Source organism: Lissotriton vulgaris, chromosome 3_1, assembly GCF_964263255.1.
Source record: "Lissotriton vulgaris chromosome 3_1, aLisVul1.2, whole genome shotgun sequence".
Lineage (NCBI taxonomy): Eukaryota > Metazoa > Chordata > Amphibia > Caudata > Salamandridae > Lissotriton > Lissotriton vulgaris.
Genome location: NC_141689.1, coordinates 233,779,961 through 233,806,077, shown reverse-complemented (window position 1 = coordinate 233,806,077; position 26,117 = coordinate 233,779,961). Strand labels below are relative to the sequence as shown.

General features: G+C 45.3%; 1 protein-coding gene across 1 annotated transcript in view; it reads left to right on the top strand.

Moving 5' to 3' along the window:
- Positions 1-26,117, top strand: part of PSTPIP2 (proline-serine-threonine phosphatase interacting protein 2) — a 394,129-nt gene that overhangs the window by 331,328 nt on the left and 36,684 nt on the right. The window contains exons 8-9 of the mRNA XM_086960336.1: positions 3,542-3,587; positions 24,273-24,352. Of these exons, the coding sequence (XP_086816462.1) occupies positions 3,542-3,587; positions 24,273-24,352 (126 nt within the window). The remainder of the gene's footprint in view (positions 1-3,541; positions 3,588-24,272; positions 24,353-26,117) is intronic.

Below are 26,117 nucleotides of genomic sequence, written 5' to 3'. Positions count from 1 at the left end.
ATATCAAGGCTGTGGTCATACATAAAGGAAAGCACCGTCAAACATACATAGGAAGTGCCTATGAATGTGCGTGTGGCACGGCCTGTGGAAAAATTGTCTCAGAGTGGGAGCCATGAAGAGTCTGCAATGGGATTAAGTATAGTGGTATATGTAGTCCGACACCCGGTGAGCATGTCGAATATCAACAGTGTGTTACCCAGGTAGCGTACCGTAAGTTGAGTTGCATTAAAAAAATACAGACTCAGCTGTTCTAGAAAATCGGGATGAAGTAAAAAGTGATGTAGCCTCCCACAGTTATCGGAGAACAAAATTGAACGCATTCGAAGACAGAATGCTTGGTTTGTGTCTGCGCAGTGGTGCCTGGGAGAGTGAGTCCCTTTCAGATTTAGTGAAAAACCATGACACCCATGAGGCTATCTAAAATTGGCCATCTAATGGGAAAAATACCTACAAGCAGATGCGGTCAAAATCAGTATAGATACCATCGGAGGAGAACAGGACCATGCAATGTGTCATTAACCGGCAAAATTGTCCATGGGGTGCAGAGCGCCGAGCCACACATAGGGAACCCATGTGTGTTGACAGTTGGACCATAGAAAGAGTGCCAGGAGGATCACCCAGCTGTGTGTACACTGTTACAGAGTGTGATAGTGATGTGGTAGAACAGCAGGTAGGTTGGATAGTGTGAAAGTGCGCCCATGTGGGCCTGCGGAAATGTATTCCATAGATGGGTCGGGTTGCCCGAGTGGGCGTGCATATCATGAAACACACCAATGGCACAGTTGGAGTGGACATGGAACACGCTGGACTAGTGTGACAATAAATCTCACAGTAAGGTGGTATCCAAAGCAATAGGCGCCTAGTGTGCTGTGGCAGCGGTGGCCTGCATCGCATATATAAAGCATATAACACCGTGCTACCATACTAGTGAAAGTGAAATACATACAAAATCCATGATACCCAAGTAGACTGACATGTCATAAAATGCATTAATGCCAAAACTGAAGTTCACAATGGGTTAAATTGAAAAGGGTGTCAGTAACTAGCATTGTGGCAGAAGCCAACAGCACATGCTTAGCATTGTGGCACCGTACAGGGACAAAAACAATGCAATTGCCAAGTCACATGGTATATAGATTGCTACTGAGCAGCATTTATACAATTTCCTTTCCTCCTGTGAAAAACCATAGCATGGACAGATTAAAAAGATGTAGGTATATCACAGTAATAAATACATCGTCAGAAGAGCACATTGCGCAAGGCGATTAGGCAAAAGCATAAAAATCAGAGAAACCAATATCAATGGTTCATCATTGTCCAGGTGTACACTAAGTTCCTCATCCAGATTGAGTTCCCCTGGGCACATGGTATCGAGCTCGATGATAAGTTGGGACTCGCTTTTCCTCATTCTGAGGTTGTGGTCACTCCTCTAGGATTGGGTGGGATCTGTTCAATGACATATAAAATGATTTTGTTGCAGTCACTGAAGTGTTTATTGCAGAAATGCCTGGCAACAGGATATTTAGATTTGTTGTGGTCAATAGCCCTGGGGTGTTCTGTAATTCTCTTCCTGTCAGGAAAAATGGTGCTGCCAGTATATCGCAAAGAGTAATGGCATTCCAGGATGTATATGCCATATTGGGAGCTACAAGTCAGGAAGTGTTTGATAATGCCATTAAACAGATCACAACCAATCCCAGAGGGGGCGACTGCATGTGTAGCCCATGTTAGCTCTGTCCGCTAAGGCCTTGATTACAAGTGTGCCCGTTTTTGTTGCTGGGATACTGGGGGTGACTCAGAATCTCTGATTCTGGTGGGTATGCTCCCATCAAAAACCAGCGACTGTGAATTTTTTTCTCTGGATTGTAGAATGACTACACAAACCCGGGGCTACCAGGTCCTTTCCCAGCCAGTTTTTCCAGTCTCTGGGAAGAAAATTGCTAATAATTTCAACCTCAGCAGGTGGAAAGTGTCAGCAGGAGGTGTGTGGGTTGGAGTGCAGGGTGTGAGGGAGATGGGATCAGGGCTGGCTTCAGCCTATCGATGAGTTTGCTGACCCAATAATTCTGGGTTAAACTTGTGGTTTGTGAGATTCCACCCTGACGTATAGCGCTGGGTGATATTTCGCCTATCGTAATATAGCCTTATAGCCCGCCGTAGAGGGCTATACCAGCTATTAAAGGCCCTCTCCAGCGCCTTTGACAAGGGAGAGGGACTTTAATAGCCTGTATAACCCAGCTATGAAGGGCTATAAGGCTATTAGAACATTCTGCCACAAAAGGGCAGAATGGTCTAACAATAAAAAAATAAAGCCTTCAGTGGAGCTCCCAACAATCCAATCTTCTAATTAGGGCTTAGCTATTTGAGGATTTTCTGCATCCCTCAATGGGATTACCCAGATTTATGTAGCTTCTTGTTTTTAGGCCTGTGAAGATAATATTTTATTTATTTTATACTGTTTTATCATGTAAACTTGATAATTGTATTATGTATATTTAACCTATCGGAATCATTTTTTATTGAGTATATATTGTAAATAATTAGTTTGCAAATATGCTTTAACTAAAACACAATACAGATAAGCTGAACTGAGTTTAATGATTGAACCTTTCCTGGGAGGACCTTATCAAGAGTATCCCAGGTCTCTTGCACCATATTGTTGTATGTCATCCATCAGCTTCCATTTACAAGAGAGTGCACTGTCCATTGTACAGAAATCCTACTATATGACTAGACCCATATGCCATGTTAACAAACATATGTATGGCTTATCAATAGTACCACAGCTTTCCTCAAACCTGCCATTTTCGAATGTTCTACATATATGTTGCCTCATGATGGGAGGTAGGGACTTTTCAGTCCAAGCCTGCCGGGCGGTGATCTCTGTTTTTAAGAGTGTATGGCTGTGGTGGTGGCTACCTGAAGAGAACTGATGCTTTGCCAAGTGGGCACCATGGTTAAAGTGCCTGCTCTGGAAACATTTTTTATGTTGAGAAAATAAACTCACAAAGCAAGCATTTATTTTCTGCCCACCAAAAATAAATGTCACGGGGTGCAGGAACTTTTCTCACTGTGGTTGACAAGGGGAGGGAAAACGACGGACTGTATCCAGCCTCAATAGGATGGGCGACAGTCACTGTGATTTGACACCTCCTTAGCATAACTACACTCTTAGAATTAGAAGGGTTTGAGCTACCCTTTTGTCCCAAGGAAGCCATAGTATTCCTCCCACCCCTGCTAACCCTTCAAAGTAGCTTTGAAAACGTTGAGGTTGGGAGGTTTCCATTGCGGCCTACGTGAGCATCTGTAATCACAATCCCATGGTCCAACAATTGTTAAATTTGGATGTCCCAGAGGGAGGAGCATACGTGACCGGAGCCTAGACACAAGTGTTTGGGGGACCATGTCCCAAGGTCTGCGCTGTAAACCCCCGTGTCACTAATGTAGAGCGGGGTCTCTGGTTAAGTTATAAAGCCATGTTGTTGTTTCAGTTCCTTTCTACTATCTCAGAATAATTACTATTTTTCCTCTCTACTTTCAGCTGTTTTCTAAACTCGCTCAGGCAAAGGTGGCGGCAGAAGATGCTGGTGAGTGATATTACCACACTTGATACCTCATGCCTTAGTGTGGGTTGACCCATGGGAACCTTCTCCATGCTACTTTATTTATCAGGGTCTGGGACGAAATTAACAGATATACTCAACAGCTGCCTAGTGGGTGTATTTGAGTGGATGAAGGTTAATTGGTAGTGTGATTTTAAGAACAAAATGTTGATCTTATTCTGCTCATGAAAGGACAAATACTAATCAGAGAGACCAGAACACAATCTAGAATCGGCTGCAAACCTGAACGAAAGGTTCAATGAGAGACGTTCAAGTTTATTACAGTATTAATCATAACATGACTACAATAAATATACATTCAATAAGAAAAAAATAAAAAATACTACGTTACAATAAAAAGCACATTTTTGGTCGTAGCAGTATAATTAATAAACACTGCGTAAACTGCCAATAGAAAGTAACACATTGATTAATTAAATCCTTAAAATGCTGTACGCTAAATCTAAAAATATTGTTAATACATTATTAAAAGAAGAAATTTGATTGGTGAAACAGAATTCAATTGCTTATTTAGTAGACCTAATATCAGGAAATAGCATCACTTCTCCAGTCTTAGATAAAAGAATGGGCATGATGAGCTTGCTATGGGGAACCTTGACCCCGCCCAGGCAGCCGCCTTTCCACTTCTTGTGCATTAAAAACCTCAATGAGGTAAACTTGATTTTAGCTAGGATCCATCCCTAACACCATCTTTATCTTTGAATCTGGACAACACATGAAACCTGCCCTGATCCTCCCGCATAACCTTGCCATTTAGAAGGTAAATCTGGTTTAAAAAACTAAATTCAAGCACTCATGGGTTTCCTGAAAATGACAATAGGGACCCAAGTAGACGTTTGTGTGCAAACCGGAATTCCAAATTGTCGAAAAATCTGCACATCTAAGACACTCCATGACACCTGTCACCAGTGAAAAGCATGTGGAATGTATCCAGGAAACAGTGCCAGAAATGACTGGAAGGTCTGTAGAAATCGGTGCTCAAACACCAATTTACATGGTTATTTAACACTGTTACTGTTGGCACGCGTAATGGTGTGCAAATACTCCCCCAAGTCTCCTAAGAAGAGCACGTCAAAAGCAGGCAAGAGTATCAGACTTTATTTAGAAGAGATTGGAATCAACATGATCCTGACGATAACTCTCTTTGTGTGATTTTAGGGATGTGATGATCTCTTGCAGATATAATGGTTTGGTTACTTTACTCTATCTAGGACCCAAATGTTGCATTTCCTTAAATGATTGGCATTTGCTGTTTCTACTGTTATGGATCTTTTGCATATCAATGCTTGCATCCCTTTGTATATATTTATTATCTCTATGGCACTATTGAAGAATAATAAACAATAAATGAATAATGCAAAAAAAAAAGAATAGATAGGAAGGCTAGTAATGTATATACAGTAGACATGTCCAAAAAGAATCAATTCACACGGTTAAGATGTTTCTCAGCAGCCACATTTATTCAAGATATGGTTTGCAAGTTAAGATTGAGCAGGTCCTTTTCTTAACAAACAACCCTTAGCCTCTACCCCTAGAACCAGTTCGTAATTGATGGAGAGTGAGAATCCAAGATCGGGCCTTGTCGCTAATTATTAAAGGAGAGATGAATTGCAACACTGATGATAGATAACACCCCCTATCTTTTGGTAGTATCATTTTTTGGTAGGCTCTTTGATGTCGTGTATAGCCCCATAGAAATTTCCCTGTCATTTTCTCAAACTGTTTAAAAATAGGAAAAGGAAACTCTAAAGGTATACAACGAAATAAGTATAAAAATTTCGGCAGAATCATCATCTTCAGGACATTGTTTCTACCGTATAGAGACAGGTGTAAATGGTTAATACGCTCAAGTAAAGCATCAGACTTTTTAATCGTAGGTACGATATTTATTTCGGGAATCTTTGAGACTGGTGATGTGATCTTGATAACCCAGATAGGTCGCTATGGGGACTATATTAGGAAGTGATGGGGGGTTATGGCCAGTAAATAAAATGTGTGTCTTAGCTATGTTTAATTTATAGCTGTATACATTTTAGGAAATGCACACCAACTGGCATTGATTTTGATTTCCTCGTCAGGTTTTTAAGATCCATAGATTAAGCGCACCAAGAGCATCTAGAAAAGCTAAAATCGTAGCTCAGCCTTTTAGTAAAGACTACTTTTTCTGATTTTGAAACGAGGACCCTTCAACAGGTTACGGGTGGAGACCCTTTTCATGCTTTTTATGTCAAAACCCCTTTTAGTGGTTGGCAGGAAGGAGCCTGCCAAACTATAAATTAATATACCTAATACCTGTGAAATGCACTGACACCCCCTTGAATGAGTCCTCCAGCTGGATTTCGTGAACCTGGTAAAACGTATTTCGACCAAAATTAGTGGCAACATTGCTCACCCACAGTTGCTTGGCAGGCCTGTGTGTGACAGGAAACAAAGGTATTCACAATGCAGAAGGCCAGGCTGAACTGAGCAGTGATAGTGATTCTCACCTCGTGTGCTCTAAGCGCACGTTCAGTGAACCTCATTGGAGTGGCTGCAGCCACAAACCTGCACAGGAGCAGATTGGTGTTTGATATCGGTGACAACAATACTCTGTCACACGGCATGTATGAAGGTCCATCTCTTTGTTAATAGGATAGCTGCTGTATTTATCTTTCACACTTGTCAAGCTCAGTCATCTTGGATCCTGTGCTGCTAAAGGCTTCAAGGACATTCTACTTGTTACAGATCCTGAAATCCTATCAAGAACTACTGTCAACAGTTGCCTAACATCTTGCATTTACCCCACCAATATTGAGACTTCATTCGTCAGATCACCCAAAAAAAGAACCTTGCAGATCCAAGCAGCTTCCTACAGCACCTTCCTATGGACAATGATTAAAAGAAAATCATTCATTTAGATCTGGAACTTCATGAAAGAGAACAAACTATTCTCTCACCACCAAACTGACTTCGGCCTTGTTAGAGGCACAGAATCCACTTTGACGTCCATCTCGGGTGTTTTGAAGATCAATGTCAACATCAATTGAGTGGACCACCTTATACATCAGTAGCTGTCTGCCACTATTAACACAATCCATCATACCTCACTCTTAGTCGAGATCTCGTCCTACTTCTCTAATAGATAAAGCATCATCTTGCTCCACCTTTTAAATCAGCAGGTTTCAACACCAACTGGTGCCTACATCCGGACTCAAAAATCTGAATGGTCTACACACTTCAAAACTAGACTGTTGCCTCTGAGCCATCAACCAGTGGATGCTGAAGAACCATCTGAATCATAGCCCTTCTAAACCCTATATCCTCACTTGCAAAGAATGAACCCCACAGCCATATTTATCCCTGCAAATTTGTTCATTTCAGGTGAAATCTACTGAAAGAAACCAGAGAGTGATCATGGAAATAACCCTATTTCGGCTATGGAACACTCTCCCGTTATGTCTACGTCAGGTCCAAAGTCTTATGGATTTCAGGAAAAAGTTGAAAACGTTTTTATTCCCTAGGCTGGAGTAATTTTTCCTTCCGATATTCTCCCTTTTTCTGTATCACACCTCGGCTGCCCCTATTAACTTTCGGTGGGGACTCTCTCTTTTTGTTAAGCGCCAGGATACCCGTCGGGTGATAGAGCGCTATATAAGCATCAGTAAACAACCTACAACCGGCTAGCCCTGGGGGATTGGATCAAGGAGGGACTGAGGGGGTGGCATGAGCGGGCCATAGCATCCTAACATCCACGTACATGGTGAGTTCTATGAGCACGACACACGGCACAGACAGCTATGAATGAGACCCAGACCATGTATACAGGGAGAGGCAACTTGGCGGGTTGGTCGGTAGCAGCAGGGGAGGGGGGTGGTGGGGGGAAATGGAGGGGGGAATTGTTAAGTTGTTAACGTGGCTGAGAATCACATACAGCTAGCTCCGCATAGTGCGGCAGGCAATCGTAGAGAGGGAGGAGGTATGGACGGGAGACATGATGCCCGGCTGGGCTGGACATGCTGGAGGACCTTGCAGACATTCGATAACTAAGAACAATATGTATGTATACTGCTGATTTGAAAAAATGCCAATAATATTTGTTTAAAAGAAAAAAATCAGTAAACAACCTACGCAAAGTGCATTCTAACCATACAAATCATATAACATATCTTCTCTCACCTAGGTTATGAAATTTCATAGATAATATTGCATACTGAAGTGCCTGGCTCTATACTGGCACTCTGACTTATCATCCTATCCTATAAGAAGTCATGGCAAAGAAAAGAAACAGCCACAGCTGCCTGGAATTTAGGAACATGATAAAATCAGTCTCCAGTGCAAGCATACGCCCAGCTGTCCATCCCTCAGATTTGTTCCACTTCATACCAAAGTGCAGATACACAGTTGCAACAATATGATGTGAGTGACCTCCTAGTCATCACCCATGTTCCAAGCTCCTTCTTACAAAGGCCACATTTGTAACTCACACTTTTCCAACGATACACAACAATCAGTGCAGTTTTAAGTGAGCCTGTCCCTCATTTCAGCTCAAGAACCGCTACATATAAAATGAGAACCCATCTCTGGTGAGCATGCATGACACCAGAACACTTTCCACATAAGCCACAATAAAACCCACACACTTCCGACGAAGCGCAATCAATGATGTAAAATGTTACTTGGCCATTAACCAGTCAGCCCCTTGTCAGGCATGTGTGCAACTAAAATGCATTACATTATATTAACGCAGTGACTGGGAGCTCACAGTTAATATTCCAAAATATGTGCAGATTATAAGCAGAGATTGGATTGCTGTTACGAGTTTTCAAAGAAAACTTTCATTCGGAATGGTCCTATATGGGTTATCACTTAATGCTATGCCCACATACTGGCATGATTCAGAAAAGGGGGTGGTGATGGACTGGGATGGTGCAGTGAGCTAAAAAACGGTGATGGATCAAGCCCTGATCTGTTGACTGGGTATGAGTGTTCTGTTTAATTCAGATACTCTGTCCATCACCACCCCCTTTTCTGAATCGTTTTGTCCACCATAAGCGTGGAAGGGTATGCTCAGATGTGAGTCCCTTGCTCATTGCACCATCAGGATTCAAGCAAGCCGGGCCGAAGACGGCTGTAATGCCAGAAACCGGTCCCCGGAAGCTTGTTTCCTTCCCAGTAAAAGAATTGGCTTGGTAGTTTGGTCTGCCCTGTTCCTATGATGCACTGGGCCAGGGACAGACTAATTTGCATGTAGCCAGGTTCTGAGCTGGGATGGTGCAGTGAGCTAAAAAACAGTGATGGATCAAGCCCTGATCTGTTGACTGGGTATGAGTGTTCTGTTTAATTCAGATACTCTGTCCATCACCACCCCCTTTTCTGAATCGTTTTGTCCACCATAAGCGTGGAAGGGTATGCTCAGATGTGAGTCCCTTGCTCATTGCACCATCAGGGTTCAAGCAAGCCGGGCCGAAGACGGCTGTAATGCCAGAAACCGGTCCCCGGAAGCTTGTTTCCTTCCAGTAAAAGAATTGGCTTGGTAGTTTGGTCTGCCCTGTTCCCATGATGCACTGGTCCAGGGACAGACTAATTTGCATGTAGCCAGGTTCTGAGCTGGGATGGTGCAGTGAGCTAAAAAACGGTGATGGATCAAGCCCTGATCTGTTGACTGGGTATGAGTGTTCTGTTTAATTCAGATACTCTGTCAATCACCACCCCCTTTTCTGAATCGTTTTGTCCACCATAAGCGTGGAAGGGTATGCTCAGATGTGAGTCCCTTACTCATTGCACCATCAGGATTCAAGCAAGCCGGGCCGAAGACGGCTGTAATGCCAGAAACCGGTCCCCGGAAGCGTGTTTCCTTCCCAGTAAAAGAATTGGCTTGGTAGTTTGGTCTGCCCTGTTCCCATGATGCACTGGGCCAGGGACAGACTAATTTGCATGTAGCCAGGTTCTGAGGTGGGATGGTGCAGTGAGCTAAAAAACGGTGATGGATCAAGCCCTGATCTGTTGACTGGGTATGAGCGTTCTGTTTAATTCAGATACACTGTCCATCACCACCCCCTTTTCTGAATCGTTTTGTCCACCATAAGCGTGGAAGGGTATGCTCAGATGTGAGTCCCTTGCTCATTCTCTTCTCTGGGTGCGACACAGAGCCAGACTGGCAGGCCTGGTGGCCGATTAATATGTTTCCTCCGTCTTGTTCTTCCCGGGTCGCCAAGAATCTGGGGGTCAAGATGGATAATGGGCTAACATTGAAATCCCAGATCCTCGGGGTGTCGGGCACCTGCTTCGGCATCCTTAGGATGTTGCGGAGGTTCCTTCCCCTGCTGTCCGAGGAGCATAGGAAACTGACAGTGCAGGCTCTGATCGGGTCCAGGTTGGATTATTCCAACATTCTTTACCTGGGCCTTCCAGAGTACTTGCTGCACCGGCTCCAAGTGGTGCAGAACGCCGCTGCGAGAGCAATCTATGGATTAAATAGACGGTCCAGTGCATCGGGCCTGTTGATAACCTTGCATTGGCTTCCTATCCGGAAACGGATCGCCTTCAAGGCTCTGACTCTGGCTTACAAAGCTCTCCATGCGGTGGGAGCAAAGTACCTTCAATAGGGACTGGTCTTTTATCAACCGACCAGGTCTTTGAGGTCGGAATCCCTGTTCTTGGCAGTTGTTCCGCGTGTGAAGAGAGCGCGCCTTGGAGGCCGCTCTTTTGGATTGCTGGCGCCACAGTTGTGGAACTCTCTGCCGCTTGCTCTGCGAGGAGCCACCAGCTTGCTGGCTTTTAGAAAAGGCCTTAAAACCTGGCTGTTTACCCAGTAGCCGGTTTCTCTTGTATGTATTTGTTTGGCACTCTGTTCTTTCTTTTATCGGTGTTATGTTATTGTGTTGCAGCCTTCCTTTTCCAATAAAGCGCCAGGACACTCTTTTTGAGTAGCCGTGCGCTATACAAAAGAATAAATAACATAACATAACATAACATTGCACCATCAGGATTCAAGCAAGCCGGGCCGAAGACGGCTGTAATGCCAGAAACCGGTCCCCGGAAGCTTGTTTCCTTCCCAGTAAAAGAATTGGCTTGGTAGTTTGGTCTGCCCTGTTCCCATGATGCACTGGGCCAGGGACAGACTAATTTGCATGTAGCCAGGTTCTGAGCTGGGATGGTGCAGTGAGCTAAAAAACCGTGATGGATCAAGCCCTGATCTGTTGACTGGGTATGAGTGTTCTGTTTAATTCAGGTACTCTGTCCATCACCACCCCCTTTTCTGAATCGTTTTGTCCACCATAAGCATGGAAGGGTATGCTCAGATGTGAGTCCCTTGCTCATTGCACCATCAGGATTCAAGCAAGCCGGGCCGAAGACGGCTGTAATGCCAGAAACCGGTCCCCGGAAGCTTGTTTCCTTCCCAGTAAAAGAAATGGCTTGGTAGTTTGGTCTGCCCTGTTCCCATGATGCACTGGGCCAGGGACAGACTAATTTGCATGTAGCCAGGTTCTGAGCTGGGATGGTGCAGTGAGCTAAAAAACGGTGATGGATCAAGCCCTGATCTGTTGACTGGGTATGAGCGTTCTGTTTAATTCAGATACTCTGTCCATCACCACCCCCTTTTCTGAATCGTTTTGTCCACCATAAGCGTGGAAGGGTATGCTCAGATGTGAGTCCCTTGCTCATTGCACCATCAGGATTCAAGCAAGCCGGGCCGAAGACGGCTGTAATGCCAGAAACCGGTCCCCGGAAGCTTGTTTCCTTCCCAGTAAAAGAATTGGCTTGGTAGTTTGGTCTGCCCTGTTCCCATGATGCACTGAGCCAGGGACAGACTAATTTGCATGTAGCCAGGTTCTGAGCTGGGATGGTGCAGTGAGCTAAAAAACGGTGATGGATCAAGCCCTGATCTGTTGACTGGGTATGAGTGTTCTGTTTAATTCAGATACTCTGTCCATCACCACCTCCTTTTCTGAATCGTTTTGTCAACCATAAGCGTGGAAGGGTATGCTCAGATGTGAGTCCCTTGCTCATTGCACCATCAGGGTTCAAGCAAGCCGGGCCGAAGACGGCTGTAATGCCAAAAACCTGTCCCCGGAAGCTTGTTTCCTTCCCAGTAAAAGAATTGGCTTGGTAGTTTGGTCTGCCCTGTTCCCATGATGCACTGGGCCAGGGACAGACTAATTTGCATGTAGCCAGATTCTGAGCTGGGATGGTGCAGTGAGCTAAAAAACGGTGATGAATCAAGCCCTGATCTGTTGACTGGGTATGAGTGTTCTGTTTAATTCAGATACTCTGTCCATCACCACCCCCTTTTCTGAATCGTTTTGTCCACCATAAGCGTGGAAGGGTATGCTCAGATGTGAGTCCCTTGCTCATTGCACCATCAGGATTCAAGCAAGCCGGGCCGAAGACGGCTGTAATGCCAGAAACCGGTCCCCGGAAGCTTGTTTCCTTCCCAGTAAAAGAATTGGCTTGGTAGTTTGGTCTGCCCTGTTCCCATGATGCACTGGGCCAGGGACAGACTAATTTGCATGTAGCCAGGTTCTGAGCTGGGATAGTGCAGTGAGCTAAAAAACAGTGATGGATCAAGCCCTGATCTGTTGACTGGGTATGAGTGTTCTGTTTAATTCAGGTACTCTGTCCATCACCACACCCTTTTCTGAATCGTTTTGTCCACCATAAGCGTGGAAGGGTATGCTCAGATGTGAGTCCCTTGCTCATTGCACCATCAGGATTCAAGCAAGCCGGGCCGAAGACGGCTGTAATGCCAGAAACCGGTCCCCGGAAGCTTGTTTCCTTCCCAGTAAAAGAATTGGCTTGGTAGTTTGGTCTGCCCTGTTCCCATGATGCACTGGGCCAGGGACAGACTAATTTGCATGTAGCCAGGTTCTGAGGTGGGATGGTGCAGTGAGCTAAAAAACGGTGATGGATCAAGCCCTGATCTGTTGACTGGGTATGAGTGTTCTGTTTAATTCAGATACTCTGTCCATCACCACCCCCTTTTCTGAATCGTTTTGTCCACCATAAGCGTGGAAGGGTATGCTCAGATGTGAGTCCCTTGCTCATTGCACCATCAGGATTCAAGCAAGCCGGGCCGAAGACGGCTGTAATGCCAGAAACCGGTCCCAGGAAGCTTGTTTCCTTCCCAGTAAAAGAATTGGCTTGGTAGTTTGGTCTGCCCTGTTCCCATGATGCACTGGTCCAGGGACAGACTAATTTGCATGTAGCCAGGTTCTGAGCTGGGATGGTGCAGTGAGCTAGAAAACGGTGATGGATCAAGCCCTGATCTGTTGACTGGGTATGAGTGTTCTGTTTAATTCAGATACTCTGTCAATCACCACCCCCTTTTCTGAATCGTTTTGTCCACCATAAGCGTGGAAGGGTATGCTCAGATGTGAGTCCCTTGCTCATTGCACCATCAGCATTCAAGCAAGCCGGGCCGAAGACGGCTGTAATGCCAGAAACCGGTCCCTGGAAGCGTGTTTCCTTCCCAGTAAAAGAATTGGCTTGGTAGTTTGGTCTGCCCTGTTCCCATGATGCACTGGGCCAGGGACAGACTAATTTGCATGTAGCCAGGTTCTGAGGTGGGATGGTGCAGTGAGCTAAAAAACGGTGATGGATCAAGCCCTGATCTGTTGACTGGGTATGAGCGTTCTGTTTAATTCAGATACTCTGTCCATCACCACCCCCTTTTCTGAATCGTTTTGTCCAACATAAGCGTGGAAGGGTATGCTCAGATGTGAGTCCCTTGCTCATTCTCTTCTCTGGGTGCGACACAGAGCCAGACTGGCAGGCCTGGTGGCCGATTAATATGTTTCCTCCGTCTTGTTCTTCCCGGGTCGCCAAGATTCTGGGGGTCAAGATGGATAATGGGCTAACATTGAAATCCCAGATCCTCGGGGTGTCGGGCACCTGCTTCGGCATCCTTAGGATGTTGCGGAGGTTCCTTCCCCTGCTGTCCGAGGAGCATAGGAAACTGACAGTGCAGGCTCTGATCGGGTCCAGGTTGGATTATTCCAACATTCTTTACCTGGGCCTTCCAGAGTACTTGCTGCAGCGGCTCCAAGTGGTGCAGAACGCCGCTGCGAGAGCAATCTATGGATTAAATAGACGGTCCAGTGCATCGGGCCTGTTGATAACCTTGCATTGGCTTCCTATCCGGAAACGGATCGCCTTCAAGGCTCTGACTCTGGCTTACAAAGCTCTCCATGCGGTGGGAGCAAAGTACCTTCAAAAGAGACTGGTCTTTTATCAACCGACCAGGTCTTTGAGGTCGGAATCCCTGTTCTTGGCAGATATTCCGCGTGTGAAGAGAGCGCGCCTTGGAGGCCGCTCTTTTGGATTGCTGGCGCCACAGTTGTGGAACTCTGCCGCTTGCTCTGCGAGGAGCCACCAGCTTGCTGGCTTTTAGAAAAGGCCTTAAAACCTGGCTGTTTACCCAGTAGCCGGTTTCTCTTGTATGTATTTGTTTGGCACTCTGTTCTTTCTTTTATCGGTGTTATGTTATTGTGTTGCAGCCTTCCTTTTCCAATAAAGCGCCGGGACACTCTTTTTGAGTAGCCGTGCGCTATACAAAAGAATAAATAACATAACATAACATAACATAACATTGCACCATCAGGATTCAAGCAAGCCGGGCCGAAGACGGCTGTAATGCCAGAAACCGGTCCCCGGAAGCTTGTTTCCTTCCCAGTAAAAGAATTGGCTTGGTAGTTTGGTCTGCCCTGTTCCCATGATGCACTGGGCCAGGGACAGACTAATTTGCATGTAGCCAGGTTCTGAGCTGGGATGGTGCAGTGAGCTAAAAAACAGTGATGGATCAAGCCCTGATCTGTTGACTGGGTATGAGTGTTCTGTTTAATTCAGGTACTCTGTCCATCACCACCCCCTTTTCTGAATCGTTTTGTCCACCATAAGCGTGGAAGGGTATGCTCAGATGTGAGTCCCTTGCTCATTGCACCATCAGGATTCAAGCAAGCCGGGCCGAAGACGGCTGTAATGCCAGAAACCGGTCCCCGGAAGCTTGTTTCCTTCCCAGTAAAAGAAATGGCTTGGTAGTTTGGTCTGCCCTGTTCCCATGATGCACTGGGCCAGGGACAGACTAATTTGCATGTAGCCAGGTTCTGAGCTGGGATGGTGCAATGAGCTAAAAAACGGTGATGGATCAAGCCCTGATCTGTTGACTGGGTATGAGTGTTCTGTTTAATTCAGATACTCCGTCCATCACCACCCCCTTTTCTGAATCGTTTTGTCCACCATAAGCGTGGAAGGGTATGCTCAGATGTGAGTCCCTTGCTCATTGCACCATCAGGATTCAAGCAAGCCGGGCCGAAGACGGCTGTAATGCCAGAAGCCGGTCCCCGGAAGCTTGTTTCCTTCCCAGTAAAAGAATTGGCTTGGTAGTTTGGTCTGCCCTGTTCCCATGATGCACTGAGCCAGGGACAGACTAATTTGCATGTAGCCAGGTCCTGAGCTGGGAAGGTGCAGTGAGCTAAAAAACGGTGATGGATCAAGCCCTGATCTGTTGACTGGGTATGAGTGTTCTGTTTAATTCAGATACTCTGTCCATCACCACCCCCTTTTCTGAATCGTTTTGTCAACCATAAGCGTGGAAGGGTATGCTCAGATGTGAGTCCCTTGCTCATTGCACCATCAGGGTTCAAGCAAGCCGGGCCGAAGACGGCTGTAATGCCAGAAACCGGTCCCCGGAAGCTTGTTTCCTTCCCAGTAAAAGAATTGGCTTGGTAGTTTGGTCTGCCCTGTTCCCATGATGCACTGGGCCAGGGACAGACTAATTTGCATGTAGCCAGGTTCTGAGCTAGGATGGTGCAGTGAGCTAAAAAACAGTGATGGATCAAGCCCTGATCTGTTGACTGGGTATGAGTGTTCTGTTTAATTCAGGTACTCTGTCCATCACCACACCCTTTTCTGAATCGTTTTGTCCACCATAAGCGTGGAAGGGTATGCTCAGATGTGAGTCCCTTGCTCATTGCACCATCAGGATTCAAGCAAGCCGGGCCGAAGACGGCTGTAATGCCAGAAACCGGTCCCCGGAAGCTTGTTTCCTTCCCAGTAAAAGAATTGGCTTGGTAGTTTGGTCTGCCCTGTTCCCATGATGCACTGGGCCAGGGACAGACTAATTTGCATGTAGCCAGGTTCTGAGCTGGGATGGTGCAGTGAGCTAAAAAACGGTGACGGATCAAGCCTTGATCTGTTGACTGGGTATGAGTGTTCTGTTTAATTCAGATACTCTGTCCATCACCACCCCCTTTTCTGAATCGTTTTGTCAACCATAAGCGTGGAAGGGTATGCTCAGATGTGAGTCCCTTGCTCATTGCACCATCAGGGTTCAAGCAAGCCGGGCCGAAGACGGCTGTAATGCCAGAAACCGGTCCCCGGAAGCTTGTTTCCTTCCCAATAAAAGAATTGGCTTGGTAGTTTGGTCTGCCCTGTTCCCATGATGCACTGGGCCAGGGACAGACTAATTTGCATGTAGCCAGGTTCTGAGCTGGGATGGTGCAGTGAGCTAAAAAACGGTGATGGATCAAGCCCTGATCTGTTGCCTGGGTATGAGTGTTCTGTTTAATTCAGATACTCTGTCCATCACCACCCCCTTTTCTGAATCGTTTTGTCCACCATAAGCGTGGAAGGGTATGCTCAGATGTGAGTCCCTTGCTCATTGCACCATCAGGATTCAAGCAAGCCGGGCTGAAGACGGCTGTATTGCCAGAAACCGGTCCCCGGAAGCTTGTTTCCTTCCCAGTAAAAGAATTGGCTTGGTAGTTTGTTCTGCCCTGTTCCCATGATGCACTGGGCCAGGGACAGACTAATTTGCATGTAGCCAGGTTCTGAGCTGGGATGGTGCAGTGAGCTAAAAAACGGTGATGGATCAAGCCCTGATCTGTTGACTGGGTATGAGTGTTCTGTTTAATTCAGATACTCTGTCCATCACCACCCCCTTTTCTGAATCGTTTTGTCCACCATAAGCGTGGAAGGGTATGCTCAGATGTGAGTCCCTTGCTCATTGCACCATCAGGATTCAAGCAAGCCGGGCCGAAGACGGCTGTAATGCCAGAAACCGGTCCCCCGAAGCTTGTTTCCTTCCCAGTAAAAGAATTGGCTTGGTAGTTTGGTCTGCCCTGTTCCCATGATGCACTGGGCCAGGGACAGACTAATTTGCATGTAGCCAGGTTCTGAGCTGGGATGGTGCAGTGAGCTAAAAAACAGTGATGGATCAAGCCCCGATCTGTTGACTGGGTATGAGTGTTCTGTTTAATTCAGGTACTCTGTCCATCACCACACCCTTTTCTGAATCGTTTTTTCCACCATAAGCGTGGAAGGGTATGCTCAGATGTGAGTCCCTTGCTCATTGCACCATCAGGATTCAAGCAAGCCGGGCCGAAGACGGCTGTAATGCCAGAAACCGGTCCCCGGAAGCTTGTTTCCTTCCCAGTAAAAGAAATGGCTTGGTAGTTTGGTCTGCCCTGTTCCCATGATGCACTGGGCCAGGGACAGACTAATTTGCATGTAGCCAGGTTCTGAGCTGGGATGGTGCAGTGAGCTAAAAAACGGTGATGGATCAAGCCCTGATCTCTTGACTGGGTGAGAGTTTTCTGCTTAATTCAGAGACTCTGTCCCTCACCACCCCTTGTTGTAAATATTTTTGTCCACCCTAAGCGTGGAAGGGTATACTCAGATGTGAGTCCCTTGCTCATTGCACCATCAGGATTCAAGCAAACCGGGCCGAAGACGGCTGTAATGCCAGAAACCGGTCCCCGGGAGCTTGTTTCCTTCCCAGTGTAAGAATTGGCTTTTGTAGTTTGGTTTGCCCTGTTCCCATCATGCACTGGGACAGGAACAGACTAATTTGCATACAGCCAGGTTCTGAAACTGGGATGGTGCAGTGAGCTAAAAAACGGTGTTGGATCTAGCCCTGATCTCTTGACTGGGTGAGAGTTTTCTGCTTAATTCAGAGACTCTGTCCCTCACCACCCCTTGTTGTAAATATTTTTGTCCACCCTAAGCGTGGAAGGGTATACTCAGATGTGAGTCCCTTGCTCATTGCACCATCAGGATTCAAGCAAACCGGGCCGAAGACGGCTGTAATGCCAGAAACCGGTCCCCGGGAGCTTGTTTCCTTCCCAGTGTAAGAATTGGCTTTTGTAGTTTGGTTTGCCCTGTTCCCATCATGCACTGGGACAGGAACAGACTAATTTGCATACAGCCAGGTTCTGAAACTGGGATGGTGCAGTGAGCTAAAAAACGGTGTTGGATCTAGCCCTGATCTCTTGACTGGGTGAGAGTTTTCTGCTTAATTCAGAGACTCTGTCCCTCACCACCCCTTGTTGTAAATATTTTTGTCCACCCTAAGCGTGGAAGGGTATACTCAGATGTGAGTCCCTTGCTCATTGCACCATCAGGATTCAAGCAAACCGGGCCGAAGACGGCTGTAATGCCAGAAACCGGTCCCCGGGAGCTTGTTTCCTTCCCAGTGTAAGAATTGGCTTTTGTAGTTTGGTTTGCCCTGTTCCCATCATGCACTGGGACAGGAACAGACTAATTTGCATACAGCCAGGTTCTGAAACTGGGATGGTGCAGTGAGCTAAAAAACGGTGTTGGATCTAGCCCTGATCTCTTGACTGGGTGAGAGTTTTCTGCTTAATTCAGAGACTCTGTCCCTCACCACCCCTTGTTGTAAATATTTTTGTCCACCCTAAGCGTGGAAGGGTATACTCAGATGTGAGTCCCTTGCTCATTGCACCATCAGGATTCAAGCAAACCGGGCCGAAGACGGCTGTAATGCCAGAAACCGGTCCCCGGGAGCTTGTTTCCTTCCCAGTGTAAGAATTGGCTTTTGTAGTTTGGTTTGCCCTGTTCCCATCATGCACTGGGACAGGAACAGACTAATTTGCATACAGCCAGGTTCTGAAACTGGGATGGTGCAGTGAGCTAAAAAACGGTGTTGGATCTAGCCCTGATCTCTTGACTGGGTGAGAGTTTTCTGCTTAATTCAGAGACTCTGTCCCTCACCACCCCTTGTTGTAAATATTTTTGTCCACCCTAAGCGTGGAAGGGTATACTCAGATGTGAGTCCCTTGCTCATTGCACCATCAGGATTCAAGCAAACCGGGCCGAAGACGGCTGTAATGCCAGAAACCGGTCCCCGGGAGCTTGTTTCCTTCCCAGTGTAAGAATTGGCTTTTGTAGTTTGGTTTGCCCTGTTCCCATCATGCACTGGGACAGGAACAGACTAATTTGCATACAGCCAGGTTCTGAAACTGGGATGGTGCAGTGAGCTAAAAAACGGTGTTGGATCTAGCCCTGATCTCTTGACTGGGTGAGAGTTTTCTGCTTAATTCAGAGACTCTGTCCCTCACCACCCCTTGTTGTAAATACTAGGTCAGGGGGTCTCCAACCTCTTGGGTAGTAAGAGCTACTTATGTTGAATGAAAATCATTGTGAGCTGCAAATAGTATTAGCGTTGTAATAGTGACCACATCAGACAACATTATATTACTGCCACCATGTGCATGATTACTAGACAAGGCTGTCAACAGTAAGGTAAAACAAGGCTTTGTCAATTTGAAATGCCTCTACATAGGTAACACAAAAAAGCCACAGCTGCAATGGCCTTGGCACAAAAGTAATATTAGTAATATTTCTCCCCACATTATTTATCTCTCAAAAATCAGCATTAAATATATTTTGGAAATGTAGCCATTTTTCTCAAAACATAAGCTTATGACTTCTGAAAATGCACACATTTTTGTCTTGAATGCACAATTTTGGTCTACATGCAAACATTCAACTAACCAAAAGGCCCGAATTTGGTAGGCTGGGATGCACACAGGCGAGCTACTTACAGGTACGCGGAGAGCCTGACTAGGTGATCCTCTGAGTATTCAGAACGGATATGAGTTTCTGGTATCACTATGGTTGTATTACAAAATAAATGTTTCACTGTAAGTGTTTACCAAAAGCTACTCTTAACTCCATCTCTTTTGCATAGGAGACAGCTGGCTAAGAGTTCTCAAGATTTCTGCACTGCAGAATTGTGCATGGCTTTTGGGCCAGAGTGGTGGATTTAGTTCCTGAAATCTCTGGTTGGTTATCACTTGTGTGAAAGGGCGTTTACTAGACTTCTGAAGTAAAGCCTGTATTCTGTGAATGAAATGCTGTATCACAATGAGGTGTAAATACAGGTTGGCACACACAAGCTACTCTTGGCTGTGTGACATGAGGAAATGTTCTACCGCAGAGTGGAATCTGAGAATGTGAAAGAAAGCAGTGCAGGAAACAGAGAGACCCACTTTTATGTCTGGGACACATTCCTGGAAATGCTTGATACCTCGTCAGACCTGATGCCGTTTTGAACTTTGGCAGAGTCCCAAGTGTTGATGTACCAGCCAGGTTAATGATTCCCAGCCAGGTCTGGTGGCTCAGTGGACTAATGCGTCAACTGCAGGGGCTTGTTTTTGACCTCATGATCACAGGTTCAAATCCTGATGGGTCCACTCAGCCTTTCATCCATAGGAGCTCGATAAAACGAGTACCATTGAGTTGGGTAACAATGAACATCTGTTATTCAGCCCCAAGATGCCTACGGGCGAATGAGCGCTTTACAAATACACATTATCTTGGGGAGATGCTATATCTGAAGTATCGCATGGATCTTCAACCAGTTTGAGAATAATGCATAGATAACATTGCCAATGGGATGATCGTTAAGCTATACGTTTCTGATTTGATGATGTGTCGTTTTGTAATTCTTGATGTCTAATGTTTTTGTTAGCTGGAGCTTGATAGTAAATATTAATAAAGATATTAGAAAAGGTTATTTTTCTTGAATTTGAGGCATGAGCCCGCCAATTGATAGTGAGGTAAAGCTCCTGTAAATAATGTTTGAGTCTAGGCTAAATTAAGGGATGTATGACATTACAACGCATGCTTTTACATCGCATGCTTTTACATCGCAACTTTTATAACGCATGCCTTTACAACGCATAGTGTTGAGGGGTGCTGGATAGTGAATAGTTTAATTTTTTATTCCAACTCCAGTCCCCGTGGTTAGTAGGGAAGGTGTTGGATAGTAAATTAAATCTATTTCCTATCCTAGAGCGCCCCCCAGCGCAATGCGTTGTAATGGTTTGCGTTGTAAAAGTTGCGATGTAAAAGCACTGCGTGGTAAAAGTTGCGTTGTAAAGGATGTTTCCCAAATTAAGGTGTTTTAAGTCAAAGCTTCATTAGGGAAAGTGAGTTCAGGCCTTATAGACAGGTATTGATCTGGGTGAAAATGTTCACTGAAAACAAAACAGGTTGAATAACCTATAAAAAGGATTTTGGCTAAAAAGCCAATTTGTGTAGTTAATGTTTTCTCTAGCTAAAAAACAATACATTTATACAGGCCTATGTATAAGTCAAGACTCCATTGACAGGGTCTTAGCCAAAACACGTTCTATAGGTTTTAGGTTTTAGGTCAAGGCGTGCGACTGGGTTCCTTATTTTGCCACTTAAACAGCAGATCAATGTGTGGCGTGAGCAGGAGCAGAAAACTAAAACCTGCATGATAAGCGAGAGATCAGATATCCCACACCTGGTAGCACTGTGATGATGAAGATACTGATGAAAAAGGGAACAAGCTGGAGGAACTATGGGAGAAAATGGTGATTTTGTTGAGAACCGTTGTGCTCGGACCTGCCTGGCCGAAGGCAATGGCCTTGTGATATTGAAAGTGGCGGCTGCCACATACAAAAGGTAGTGGGGCGGGTGAAAGAGGGGAGATGCGCGGGAAGGGAAGTACAGGAAGGAGAATACAAAAAGAAAACTTAACTTAAGTTCACGGTCGTGCCTGATGCTCTTCCTCTTCGGTGTCTCAGCAGGCACTGGGGCTGCAGCAGACTACCTGTCCAATCCCTGCGCTGCTCTGCAACGCAGAGATTGGCCTGAGCGGATTGAAAAGATGCTCCGCTCAGGTCAGGGAGTCTGTAGGGTTGTGTGTTTTGGTCGGCTGAGGCGGCCGGCCAAACACACATGATAACTTAGGGAGTGCACATGCACTCATCCTCCAATGCCTCGACCCGCCCCTCCCTGCACTCACTGGATGAGCCAGTGGCTTCAAAATAAAAGGATAATCAAATATTGTTTTATTTTTTAGCAGCTGGCTCCGCCAGTGGGGCGATGCTCCTCCGCCATTGCAGAGGAGTCGCCCCTGGATTTAAAGCAGACGTCTGAGAGGGCCTTTGGAAAGGTCCACAGCTCTGGCTGCTGGACTGTACTCATAAGGGTACCAAGATCTAGGGTACCCCCAGGGGCCTGCAGGAGGGCCATGTTGCACTTTGGCCAGGTGGAGATTGACACAACAGCTGTTGAACTTGAGATGCCGTAATGCAGGAAAGAGGCTGCTCATGCAGACCCCAGAGTAGACAATCCAAGAGAGGGCAGCAAAGGCTGCAGCTGGTGAAAAGATTGGTACAGCAGAGAGAACAGCAGACAGCTTAATATTGCTCAGGAACAGCCATGAATATTGTGTCTCTGCCTCAGTGACAGAAGAAAAAGAAATTGGGGTTGACACAACAAATTGGTATCCGCCACGAACACAGATTATAGGGCTACCATGAAACAAAAAATACGACAGGTTAATAGTTGTGGGTTAGTACTTTGGACAACAAGAAGCTCCAAATACGTTTGCTCCGGAGCAGCCAAGACCTTTCTGCCACAAATGGTGGGAGATTGCGTGCAAGTGAAAGATCCAGGGGCTAATTTTCTCAAAATTAGTGTTTGAATTGTGTGACAGAAGTGAAGCAAACTGGCGCAAACTGCTGATTTGGGATTTATTTTCCAGCGCAAAAGTTCACTTGTAGTGGAAAGTAGCCCTAAAGTAGCACTTTGCATCAAAGGGGTGTTCCATGGGTGATAAATGGGCGTTCCTCTGCAGCCACCCAAGCTTTTTGACGCAACGCTCTATCTGCATAAGAACACCACACAGGGCTTTCCACCAAAATATAATGTCTCTAAAGCAGGCGTTAAAAAGAGATTTGATTTAATTGATCTTATCTGTTTTCCAACATTGTATCTGTGCTGTGCTGTACAGCACACATCCAGTGTGGGGACAATTTTAAACTATGTTTAAGTCCCTGATTACAAGTTTTCTGCTAAAATTCTTTGCCGTGCGTAAACCCCTGTTAAATAATGCAGCAGTCGTTTAATTTCAGCAGGTCAACCCTGCCGAAATTTAACAAGGGAAAACATACAATATTTATCATATCATGCTGATTTTGTTGTGATAAACCCCACAATCTGCATGCTATTCCCCATATAATCATAATAGGTGTTATTTATCACACCCGATAAATATCGTTCCCAATGGTATCATTATTTATTAGGGACGATAAATAAAACCTCACCTCGTAATCAGGCCCATAGCGTAGTATTTTGTATAAATCCTATGCTCGACACAGCCGTGGCCCTCGCAGGTAAGTGCGGTGTGGAGGTGGAGCTATGTGAGGGGTGATTTCAACAGATGACGACGAGGGAAAATTAATATTTATTTAATTTTGCCTTGTGGTCGACTGTCGAATCCCCCCAACACGGCCCACCGCTCTTACCTGCATGGGCCGCGGCTGGCTAGACATCACAAACGTAGCCTTGGGTAAGGGTGTGTGCATGGTGCAAAGCAGGCTCCAAGAATGCTGGCTCTGGGAGAGAGAAATAGCATCATATCAACTTTGGTTGTTGCACAGAATAGTGAGAAATGTTAGTTAAATCTACTCCCTAGTGTTTATTGGGAAAAGTTTGCCTAAGTACAGGAAAATAGTTCTTATGGAGGTGCAGGGTAGTACAGTTCTCATACTGGGTAATTAATTGTGGAATGAGGGCTAATGAACAACATAGAACAAGGCAAGTAGCATGAAAGGCCACACTTTTCCCCCTGCACATATTTCACCAGGTAAAACGTGGTAGAATATGTGCAAGGAAATACTACAACATTCTGATCCCAGTTCACAAGAAAATAGTAGTAAACCTGCTCCCTGGGTTTCGAAAACGAGTGTCCCAGAAAATTCTCTTATTTGTAGTAACTCCTGCCACAGCACATATCGGAATTATAAGTCCCGCAGAAAATACCACTCAACCCCAGTTTTCCCCTGATACTTTCAGGTGGTCAAACCTTCTGCTATTTGCCGAGGGGGAAACTGGCCTGTAAATACAAAGACGTGTATTTGGGTGCAGTAAGCTCCAAATTGTGTATGGTATTCCCCATTTTCAGGAAAAAAACTCGTAATTGACATTAATTAACAGGTGAAATAAATAATGGGCCCAAAGGTACATTGATTTATTGATACAGTGATTTACCCACCTGTAGTGGGGCACTCATAATCGAGGTCACTAATACTCCTACGAATGGGTGCAGCGGTACAACTTTTTGGGAATTCACAAACATTTTCAATAATACACCTGGGCAGCTTTGCAGACGTGCTGTTGGGCATACTGCGTGGGACTGATGGTGATAGTGTATGGTATTTTTGACTTAAACGTATGAATGCACATCTGTATGGTTACTTGGCTGTGGAGACCTAACAACAATTAAAAGTATGTTACTAACAGTACACACTCTACAGTTTTGATCAAGATGGTATTCCTGCTGTAGGCTCTTCGCATTGGATGCTTTAAAATAATGTTTTGTTGTTGTTACAGACAAGGCTTACCAACTAAATATAAGCGTGCTGGACAAAATCAGAGAAGACTGGCAGAACGAGCACATGAAAGCCTGCGTGGTACAGTATTTATTTTACTTTTCATATTCTCCTGATCACTACCCTGAAAATAGTTCTCAAAATAGTTATGCATTTGATGAATTAAAAAGTTACCCTCCTTTTAGGGGTGGAAGCTTCCCACGCATTCCTTGCAGGGCCACTAAGTAACTCCTTAATATTGTGCTATATTTATATATTTGGAGTTATATATAGTACAGAGCGGTCTGGCAGTATGATGTACAATAAAAGGCACAGGTAAACTGGACAATATACATTACAAGGTATGAGTGTTATCATAAGGGCATTGGCAGTCACGGGGCAGTCTAGGGTCTTACACAATACTGGCAAACAGTAAGTATAGTAAAGTTTGGGTTCATCTTCTACAGTCTAACACCCATAGCCTAAAAAATTGGTCTCAGTACTGAGTTTCTTCAGGGCCACCGAGATCTTAAACCCCTCTTGAGGTTTGGTGCTCCAGTCATAACAGGAAGTGATGGTAGAAATGTAGGATGTTTAGATCACTCTCATGCGAGGGTTTCATACTTCTTGCTGGAGAGACGTCATTTTCGATTCTGGGAACATACACAGAGAGCGTGTGCTTCAGGGGTCTTTATTTTTTGAATGATAGAGTTAAGGATTTAGAGAATTTGTGCTTTGGGAAAAACAGGACCCTCCCGAGATGACTAATTTGTGAACCAGGTATTAACAGCCCTGCACCCCCATGCACAGTCTTTTGAATATTCAGGACATCTTGGATATGTTCCGTGTCTCTAGAAGAAGACCTCTTGAAGTGATCGTGATTTGGGTGATGTGATCTTATCTTCTGGCTGTTGACACCAGTTAAGCTGCAGCATTGGGCACAGCTTTATGAAGAGCCTGGTGGATTTTAAGAATGCCAGTTTTTAGAGAGTTTCCATAGTGAAGCCTCAGATTAGCAAGTGACCTACTGTTTTGATGTCATCTGCTCGGACATACGTCTTTATTCCCCTGAAGAGTCCGGTGTTGCAATCCTCTCACAATAGCGTTAATGCAACGCAAATTCAGGTGTTTGTCAAGAATAAAGCCAAATGCAATGCTCTGAAATGGTATGGTAAAATTGACTTGTGCATGGCTGTGGAGAGGGTGGTAGCACTGGCATAGGATGCCCTAAATAGTTTGCGAAGGCAATGGGTCCATGGAAGGACTGTCATTATGTGGATTTTCAAGCTTGAAATTATGCATTACTATGAAACCACGTTGAAGACAAGACACAATATACATTTTCAAACAATGGTATGTCGTGTTTATCTTGCAGAAATGAAATTGCTATGTCCAATATTTTGATAACCTACCTGTATTACAGTGCTCAGTTTAGCTGCAAAAGCTGTATTATCCGTACTTAATTTTGTATTATTATTCTTTGACGATTACTGTTCTAAACAGCTAAAATCAATAAAAGTTTGTGTTAAAAAAGAATAAAGCCCATGATTTAGTAGCTTCCTGAATAGATGGCTTTTGGTCGAACAGGTTTGTTGCACTAAGCAAGGATTGCACCAAAGTGGAGCAGTGTGGAGAAGAGAGAAATAGGAACTTAGATACTGGAGCGATAGCCATAACTCAACATCCCCAAGGGTGATTGCAGGTTTAGCTGTGCCCTCTGGCAGGGAGGCTTTCAAATATAGCTGTATGTCGTCAGCATAGAGTTACAAGACGCGTTGGATTGACTCAGTAGAGAACTTGAGGAGGTCCATGTGCAGAATGGTAAGTGCTCCTCAGAGGATGGAACCCTGAGGTGCTCCTCGTTGAA